This window comes from Argentina silus (genome assembly GCF_951799395.1).
Source record: "Argentina silus genome assembly, chromosome: 20".
Taxonomy (NCBI): Eukaryota; Metazoa; Chordata; class Actinopteri; order Argentiniformes; family Argentinidae; genus Argentina; species Argentina silus.
The window spans coordinates 8,468,494-8,478,708 of NC_139674.1; the positions used below are offsets into that span (position 1 = coordinate 8,468,494).

Sequence of the window (10,215 nt, forward strand, 5' to 3'; positions counted from 1 at the left end):
GTCGAATGACCTCCCCGGGGCAAAATGAGTGGCAGGTCAAGTCCACAGCCTGGCTGTCACGTAAGAGCACATACGTGGCAATACTGGGGTCGAGTTGACTTCTGTCGAGGAATTCTACTTACAACCGCAGGAAAACCAGTTTCAACCTGTAGTGACACTCATCTCAAATACTTCAGGACAGTCCTCACCACTCAAGACCTTCCAAACGTAGGGCGCATCAACTCACGGTTTCAATGTCAGATACTTACAATATGAACATGCTAGAAAGAAATTTGAGAAACATTCAAGAGATATGGTACCTGATCTTTGAATATTAGTTAAGTTAACTCCTTATCAGGATTGAAGTCACAATTAGTAGATGATCCGACATGTTGAAAAGCATCTGAATGCAACTCCACAAGGCCTTCCTGCACATGATTACAGGTTTCAAGGAAACACTTGAATGATTACGTCAACATGGCCTGCATGACGAGGCAAGACCTGCCAATTATAAACAGGTAAAATGTGCCAAACTATGAGCCCGTTTCTAATATTAGCGTTGTCACTCATCAGGCACGAGGCTCTAACTGGTTTTGTGGTGATTCATATTTTTGGTAGGTGAGCCATACCACACTGAATGAAAAGCTGAACACAAACACACATTGTAGTCATCGTAAAAAACGGAAACTCAAGTCACCTTACACACTGAACGTCTCTCTGAATCACCCTCGTAGAAGACTGCCGACAGAACAATAACATCTGTCTTGATGCTACGTCATAAATAATTGAGTGGCATTTTAATGTATTCTTGTGCCTCTATATTTGCAATTGTAAATGCATGAGTGGCTGCATATGGGAAGGTCGAAAGCATTATTTTTATTTTATTTTTTAAACAACAACAACTTTGTAGAAAAAAACAACAACTATGAAATGTGAATTAAAAGCCCTCTCTTTAAACGCTAAAATGTCAAATGTCTTAAAACAGCATAAGCAGTAATGGATGACTTGAGATACAACATTAAGCCATCTCGCTGTACCGCTTCACCATAAAACCGAGTTGGGTACAGTTACATTTCATTCAGAGCTGCCATTTCTAATGCAGCTGACCTTTATCAAGCTAAGTCGGTTCTGTTCAGGGAAGTAACTCCTCTGTGGTCATAATTTCAGGGCCCCAGCACTATGAGTGGTAGGGGTTCAGGCCATTCCTCTGTGTGGTTTCAACAAAAGAAGTGAGACATCCTACTGTAAGCGTCCCCTCCTCCACAAACCAAACACAGTGCCATGTGCTGTGTGCTAGTCTACGCCTGCAAAGCCAGTACATTGCCAAACTGGCCAGAGCCAGAGACTGAGCAAAATAGTCGGGTAACATCTTGCGAGAGCAGAGACATTTAGAATACAGCAGTGTAGGAAATTCCATTTTTTTTTCAGGGGCATTTTTGTCCCCATGAACTCAATTTTGTTCATCTAAGATATGTGAAAGAGTCAGAAATTGTGATTTTTGGGAGAACTATCCCTTTAAGACAGCTGCATTGCTACCAGTTCATTATCTCGGCCTTGGTGTGAAACAGTGACTACAAAGTATTTGGTCTCTCTTGAGCACCATTCTATTCATTATCTTCAAAGGTGAACCATATCAAATGTCCCTTGTAATGAGAGGAGCGTCATGCTCCCCTGTAAGCAGTCACAGCTTGATTCAACTCAATTCAACTTAATTTAGCCCAAATTAGGCCGCCCTGGACTAAGCTTTCAGGTCCAGACAGACGCAAATTCACACTTTGGATCAGGTGATCCGTGGTAATCTTAAACTCCCCTTGTTTCACTCAAAGGTAAGTGAGTTTACAGCCATGGGAACCAGAATTTTAGGAGAGCTGCATGACTGAGACATATGTTCCCAAAGTTAGCCCGATACTTCAGCCACAGGGACTGTGAAGAAGACACTTAGAGACCTTCAGAACATTTAGAACACACATTTTCCAAACAAACAACTAACGAACTAAAAGAGGTGCATTCAAAAAGCATTTCACTACAACTTTATCCCTCCTGCTGTATGACAGTTTATTGATCTATTGCTATACTCACCTAACAGGTGAGTCAGGGTAACGCTGTAGAGAAATGTGATGTACAGATGTTAGTCTGACTCAGGCATTAGGCCCCACCCCGTGAGTTGGAGCACTCAAGGGTCGGGGCTGGAGCAGGGGTAATTATGTAATGAAGCTGGTGTTGATTTGGATGGGAGTAAAAGTGAGGCCCCATGCCCAGGCAGTTTGTTCCATTTCAAGATTCATGCAATTTGTGTGTGATTCTAAACTACTGCTGCTGCTGGCTTTCTCTGCTCTGTCAGTGTTATGCAACTCCCTGTGTATGCAAATTCAAGTGACTAACAACCTGGCATAAGGCATTTTGCACGGTAACATTGAAAGACATCTTTAATCGATTCCAGTGTGATAATTCTGGTGTGTCATGTAACCTATTGAACAGGGAGATATTTCTCCTGTAGTCATGCCGAACGGACATCTGTCCAAAGGATGGGCTTGTATTCTGAAACCTATCAATACCATGGCATGACAACCATCGACTGTAAGGAAGAACTTAGACAATATAATCCTGAGAGGATGAAGGCACAAGCTACAGATTGTAAAACATAGTAAAAGGACCATGAGTCCTGAATCAATCAAGAGAAAGGTCAGGTATGGGTTGTTCAACACGGTCGTTTTCCTGTGCAGACCCTGCCTCTTAATCTCTCTGCCATGGCCTTGAAGGGGCAGAGTGGGCAACAGTCAGCTGGGGCCCCGACTGCCCAGGCAGGCCAGACAGAGGGGAGGACAAGAGAGAGAGAGGGAGGGTTAGGTGACAGCTGAGGAATGCCTGCTCTCCGTTTGCCATGGTTTCCACCGACTGTCATTTGAGGAATGCACACGCCAGGACGACGGGGCCCGGAATGCTACCCACCCAGACTAGTGCACATCTACACACCATCCTGCCCAATTCATTCACAACTCCCTGTGCCTCCTCTCCATTACGCAGCTGCAGGCAGCTACCCTTCACTCGTGGACCTGAAGGGCTGCAGAGTACGCAGGCCTTTGTTAAACATAAGATTCTACTTATCGCTAATTAATTGAATCTAGGACCTGTTGAATCCTCAAGAACGACGGTGACCAATTGCAAAAACAGGAGCACACCATGACCATGGAGGCCATCAATGATAGATGGTTTCTGAGTTACCCTCAGACAAACCCTCTCAAGCGAGATGGACTACATTGTGTGACTCACCAACAGACACAACCTCTAAATGTATTACAGGTCTCCACTACAAAGCCATGTTACCTAAAGCATGTGTAGTGACTCATACCCAAACTTAGTAGCCTATCATCTCCTGAAACCCAGTCAGATGGGAACTTGTGCTGGTGGTATTTATAACGTCAGCACTCACCAGTGTTGAGAGTACAATCACTACATCCAAGGAGAACCCACCCAGTAACAACACAACAGAGGTCACTGACTTGTGTCAACGACCTCATGATGTTATCAACATTAGACAACCCTAGAAACATTTCATGGAGATACAATAGATCTGAATTTCAGTGTGGAGTAAGGTTTGCTTACTAAAATTGATGGCGACAGGTCAAAATACTGTAGATCCTCCCTCCAAGTTGTTATGAGAACCCAAAAGCACCACAATGTCTCACTAAGCAAACTATTAGCCTACAGCAATGATGGGTATTGACACCGCGTTTGTCTCTATAAATAGATACGCAAGTCAAACCGCGGGCGGAAGACCACTAATCCTATACGCCCAATAAAGGGAGAGGTGTTATTCGGGATAAATGTTACAAATTGTGGGGGGGTGGGAGATATCAGCATATCAGATCTACCAGGCTTGATTCTGTTCGACTAGGACTGGGACACATTAACGCTAAAGGCCTCCATTATTGAAAAGACGCTTTAATGGCAGGCTCATTCCTTTTTGGGAGATTCAATAACCAGGGTAACATCACTGATAAATCCACCTTGAACAGAGAGATTCACACAGTGGATAATAGTTTGCCAAGCCATCAGGACTGATTAGGCTAACCAAAACAAACCAAGAGGCAACACCAAGAGACAGCCACTTTCGCCGTGAATGTCGGACGAGTCTGGCAATCTCCCCCTTGGTTAAGCAAACCAACATCAGCCTGACCTTCCTGCAATCCTAGGATTAGCACGTTAAACTCAAAATCCCTATATCGCCTTCAACTCCTTTCTAAGACCCCGAAGCCAGGGATCACATGCTGGAACACACACACACACACACACACACACACCTACAGAGCTGCTCCAACTCTCTCCAGACATGGTTAGGTCTCAAGTGCTGCATCGCAAATTCTTTTCTCACTCTGCTCGTCCCTGGACACCGGTCCAAAAAAAGGCAACGTTTTCACCCAGCGAGTCTGCGCAGGGGGCTGGCTAATTCCAGCTGAAATGAAAGCAGACTCAGTCACTGCTAAACGAGGGGTTGATTAAAAAGACAAACAACCAATGGTACCGCATGCAAGGACATAGCTTCCAAAGCCTAGTATGCCTGGCGGGACAGAGCCTTGCATTAGCATTGTATAGCCTAGCCTAGTTTATCAAGGTGCACATCACAGCACTTTGAGGAAGAGGATGATGCATTGCTTAGCAAATAGGACATCTGGGCGATGAGTAATGCAATGAGATCACTCAAGATCTTCGATTAGACACACTTTCAGCATGCAAGAGATCTTCCATAAACCATTCATTCTATCTTTACATTGGCAACTGTTTGTAATGTCACCTTTGTAATATGGAGGTGACCGGTAGGCTACATGTAGGCTTTTTTTTTCTTATTTTCCAAACGTGTGTGGAGTAGAGCCTTTGATGGACAGTTAGGCCTAATCAGTAGCTCAATGCAAAGTGACCACATTAACCACACATTAGCATTTTGGTCAGTGACCATCATGTAGACTTGTTTGCCATCTGCCAAAATGTAAAATGGTTTATTTCATACAGTTGAAAGCGACAGGTAGCCTATAGTACACATTGCATTCCCTGTCAGATGTGTCAGCCATTATTAGGTCGCAGAAAGATAACAATTTGATATCCAACTTTGTAATTCATAGAATACATCTTTTGATTTCAAAGTGTAACAATAATATGCGGTAATGACTGACATTTCAGTGAATGCCTAACATTGACTGGGCCAAAAGGTATTTTGATAGGTCGGGCATATTACCTTACAACCTGCAATTCATGCAAATTGCATAACACATTTGTAAAACTATATTACAGGACGAGATATGAAAATAGGTGGACTATGTCAACCTTACTAGAGCAGCGGAGGAAAACTAGGCCAAATCTAATACATTAGGTAATACAGATCGTAGCAGAAAAATGGTTGGTCCATGGAATTCTGCTAAATCAATAGTGCATATTGTTGCATGGTGCAAATCAATTGTACCGCTGTCAATCACAATATTGTCATAGAAACAACACGACTCCCGGATCTAAACCAAGTTAAACCTTTCTTGTTTAGAAGAGTCTATGGTCAATGTCAAGAGACGTGGCTCCTATTCTAACCGTTAGCAATGAGTAGGCTAGCTATCACAATCAAAGACAGTGGGTATGCTTAACCTTTCCTTTAACATTTCTTGAAACAAAATCATAATATGCATATGTCTGATGCAATAAGTCAGTCGTTCTACCCTGTCTCAAACTAGACTGCGGCATAGCTTGGAAGCTAACATTTTCTGATTGCATGCACCCCCTCCTCACGTCCAAGAACAAGAGCACTTCAACGCCAATTTGAACGGCTATCACTGCATTACAGTCTCGATATGGCCCAAACTGACAGCTAGCAAATTACATTTTCCATATGGCTGAATATCCAGGTGGTTAGGCAGCTAGCTGTCTTAGCTGACAATCTAGCTAACAAGATAGCCGCTTCAGGTGGTTAGATAAACGTTTTCCACCATTTTTGCAAATACCAGCTACAGACAGCTAGCAATGGTTTGCCTGGAAGTAAAATAGCTAGTCTAGCAGCCAGTGGCTGACCAGCAAACCTAGAAAATAAATGTCTTTTTGTCCGCCATTGTTTACTCTAAACGGCACCAATTCATGTTCATTTGTTTAGAAATGCTAGTCAGCAATATGGAGGTCGCTAGCTAACTTAGTTGCATAGCTTTAGAGTTAGCTAGCAGGCGACAGCTCAGTTCCGATTCCAGACAAGTAGCTACTAGCCGTGGTTTGTCTAGCAGCTTGCCTACTGCTGCTAGTTATGCTAGCTACTAAGCTAGCTAAGCTAGCTCCGTTCTTCATGACTGAGGGACGTTTGAATAAGTTACTTGGTTGACAAAGGCCAACTAGTGATATAACTATTAACGTATCCTTCATTCTGTAAAGGGTATTAATCAGAGAATGCGACCAACAAACCCCTGCTTAGATCAGGGTCTGTTATGGCGTTCTTCACCCATTCAATACAATCAACACAACACAGCCCAATAAATGGCCCAGTCTCTACGTCGAGAAAGACGGGCGTGCTAGCTAGGTAAACATGGAATGAGAGCGACTCCTTTCTTTCCCATAACTGACACTGACAGGTACCATCTTTGACAACACCTACGGTTGTCGTGCTAGTTATACGGGCAGTGTCGAAACCGAACGTTATATAATTGACAAACCTGGTGCAGGGCAGTAAGACCGTCTACATTGGCGTAGTTGATGTCAGCGCCCCGGTCAAGCATTCTGAGCACCTCCTCAGTATCGCCGCTTGAGCAGGCAGCCAAAAACACGGCGCCATCGTCGAACTTCACCTTCGTCTTCTTCTTTTTCAGAATAGGAGGCTCGAGGTCGGTCTCCGAGCCTAGCCACCTTTTTAACTGTTCGTTCCTCTTCTGCTTGGCGTCCGCCATCTTCATCCCCTCCTGTCTTGGGCTTCTTATCTTTCTCCGAGAGAGGATATACTTTATAGTGCCACTATCCCACAGCGCACTGGGGCGTGGGAAGGGGGGGGCAGAGGGACCGTCTGGATTGTTTTCCATAAACTCGCGAGACAAAGTAACGTCACCTCAGGATCTGCAGTATAACGTCATCATACGCAGATAGGGGGTAAAGTGTTATTATTGATGAAATGAAAGCACTGAGCCCAGTATTATGTCTTATTTTGGCATTCTTAGTTTGATCAAAGCTGTTTTCAGCTGTTTTTCTTTTAAGCAATCCAATTCATTCATTCCAAATATTGGTTTAAATGATACTGTGTAGTTTGGAATAGATTAGTCAAAAAAAAACTTCAGATCAACTGAATTTCTAGCTTGGTTATTGTCTTAGTGATTGGCTATTGGTAAACATGGCTGCTTATTCATTCGTCTTCAATTGTACATTTCCAACATTCAGAGAACTCATTGCTCATCCATTGGAAATAACCATACAACTGGCAGCCAATCAAAAATCAAAAATACTGGCAGTGGAAATTAGCCAGCGCCTATTCCTTGACTCTTATATAACAGCACAGATTCTAAAAGGGCACAATTAAGCCTCCAAAGCAGAACTCGCAGCTTATTGAAGGTGGCAAATTGAGCTGGCTGCTGTTTGCATAAGCTCTCCAGAAAACAAGAAGTGAAATCAATGTTGCAGAGCCAACAGCAGACAGGCACACAAACAGGCAAAAATAGGAGTGACATTTTCATAGGCTTTTATTAATCAAGAATGTAACCATCAGATAATGCAATCTTGCAAATCTTAGAGTCACATAATATATCAAGAGCATTCACCCATGAAGGAAACGTGAATGAAACGTGAATGAAAGCCATATGATGAAATTCGTCCCAAATAAGTTTCAATTGAGTAATTGTGTATATCAATATGTAATAGAATATGTTCAGGTAATCAGACATATTCAATTGTAAAATAATAACAGTAGTTCACAAAATACAGTATTTCTCAAGTAAACAGGTGGTTGTTTCATTGTGGTAGGGCATTACTTTACTCAGTTTGTGCCCATCTGTGTAAGCAGAGTGCCACTCCTTCAGAGAAGCCATTCGAGAGAGAGACTAATGCCATTGAAACATTAGCTGAGTTCATGGAGGTAATTACATTAGATATGAAAGACAAGTTGAAGGCTCCAGCCGTAGTGTTTTGCAGCAGTGGATCAATATCGGATAACATTTAGCGGCCAGTATGCAAAATCGCCTGGCAGAAAAGACCATGGGAGCTCCAACCCCTCCTCTCCATGTCCTGTACACCAGGAGGTGTAGGACCAGAGCCTACAGGATAATGAAGGACCCTCACCACCCGAAAAACGGACTGTTCCAGCTGCTGCGGTCAGGCAAACACCTTCGCTGTCATGCAGCAAGAACAGAGAGGCTAAGGCTGAGTTTCTTCCCCCATGCCATCAGGATCACCAACGATGACCCCACCAGTGCCCCCCTCAAGTCACTCACACACTCACTGACATCATAACACACATGCACACATATAAATATCCACTGCAGATTCATCTTCCACTGTAATTATCTGTACTGTCAACCTGTCATTGCCATTGTATATAGCCATTCCATTGTGTACATTGCTTCACCGCTGTTTATACTGTTTATACTGGTTATATTTTTTATTATTTCTATTTTATTTTATTTTAAAACTTATTGTTGCACAGATATGCAATTATAGATGTGTGGTATGGAGGGAGAGTTTTGTGTAACATGTAAAGTTATTTCAGAGACACAATGTGTACCAAATAGCAGCATTAAGCACCTTTTGCCACAAACAAGTACCTGTAATGATTTGATTGGAGCACTTGAAGTGCCAGGAATGTCTAGTGGACCCAGGCGCTGGGGTGGTCCAGCTTAGCCCTGAGTTAAATGCAAGGTGGCCCGGCAAAGAGTGTTTTTTATTTTGGCACCACTGCGCGTTATTATTGGCAGACGCCCATGTGTACGCGGCAGGGGGTGTGGTTATGCCTCCTTGTATGCAGGTTGTGGCTTTGTTGCTAGAGCCCAGTTCCTAGGCAGTCATGGAGCATGCCGTAACACTTCTCAAGTGAGGGTGCCATTAACTGTCATGTTCATAATGATAGTGTTTATGGGTTTGAGTGCAATAATTGTTGGTCTAATTGCGCAGCTAATTCCAGTGGGAATGGCTCCAGGATCTCAAAATAGTTTATTTCTAAAAATGAATAGATCATTCAAAAGTGTAGAGGTTGGTGAAAACAAAATGTGATTTGTTTTCAATGGAACAGCGATACAGTCTTTCACATTAATGTTTCATGTTGATGGCTATCATAGCCTAGTAGTGTCTATTTCCACACAAGTTGGTTTGACAAGCTATTACATTTGTCATGAGACCTCCTATTGTCTATCAGCACCATAGATGTTGAAAGATACTGCCTGTGGACGATTGGACGCCACCCACTGGACTGAAATTTGACAACATGAGCCAGAAAGCTGTCAGAGCAAAGACATGATCCAAAACATTTACACAGCTTGAATCACATGAGTAAAACTTCAAGACAAACCACTGTGAAGCGAAGACGAGGGGTTAGTGGCGTTGTCTCCACCTTTGGAGACCTAATACAATGCTACTTCTTTTCACAACCCGAGAACATCCATCAGGCCTGGTGGATGTCCAGTGAGGACAGACTTACAGTAATTGATTTCTGCAGACGTGGCACATGAATCAACCTCCTGGCAGGACATAGGCTGAGGCGTGGTGGGTTGTGGGCCAGGAGGACAGGGAGGCCAAGATACACAGAGTGGGGGATCAGCCGCTGTTCATCCTGATTTACTGGAACCTCTAAGACATCTATGGTGCTAAAGGGCGTCATGAAATCCTGGAGGGAGGTCTGTTGAGTCACAGGGGACGTGGAGCACGCCGAGGGTCCGTGGTGTCAAGATGTTGGCTGAATGGTTTTATTTGCTGATATCAGGAGAGTTAGTGGAAAAGTCACATGTTAGCTGCTGTTGGGCAGGGAGCAGACCTTCCAGTGATGGACGGTGTGTGAGTGAATCCATGTGTGTCACATTCAGCTCAGGGTGTGTGTAAGACAGAGAGTTCTTTGCAAGGTGTGAGCTCATGGTGCACGTGTGTGTCACCCACATCCCCATATTTGTGCTGTGAGTGTGAGCCGCTCTGTATTGTAACACTGACAATCGGTCTGTGAGTGTGTCTGCAAATCGTTCTACTAAACTTTTTAATGGGGGGTGCTCAAACTCAAGGAGATCATCATTGCAGCATAAACATATCCTATTA

The 10,215-nt window shown here is 43.5% G+C and overlaps 1 protein-coding gene across 3 annotated transcripts in view; it reads right to left on the reverse strand.

Annotated features, from left to right (window-relative positions):
* The window catches only part of ppp1r12a (protein phosphatase 1, regulatory subunit 12A), a 48,769-nt gene extending 41,828 nt beyond the window's left edge, over positions 1 to 6,941 (reverse strand). For all 3 annotated transcript variants that reach the window (XM_083691764.1, XM_083691765.1, XM_083691763.1), the window contains exon 1: positions 6,654 to 6,941. In XM_083691764.1, coding sequence (XP_083547890.1) covers positions 6,654 to 6,890 — 237 coding nt within the window. In that variant the 5' untranslated portion in view covers positions 6,891 to 6,941. The remainder of the gene's footprint in view (positions 1 to 6,653) is intronic.
* Positions 6,942 to 10,215: the final 3,274 nt, after the last annotated feature.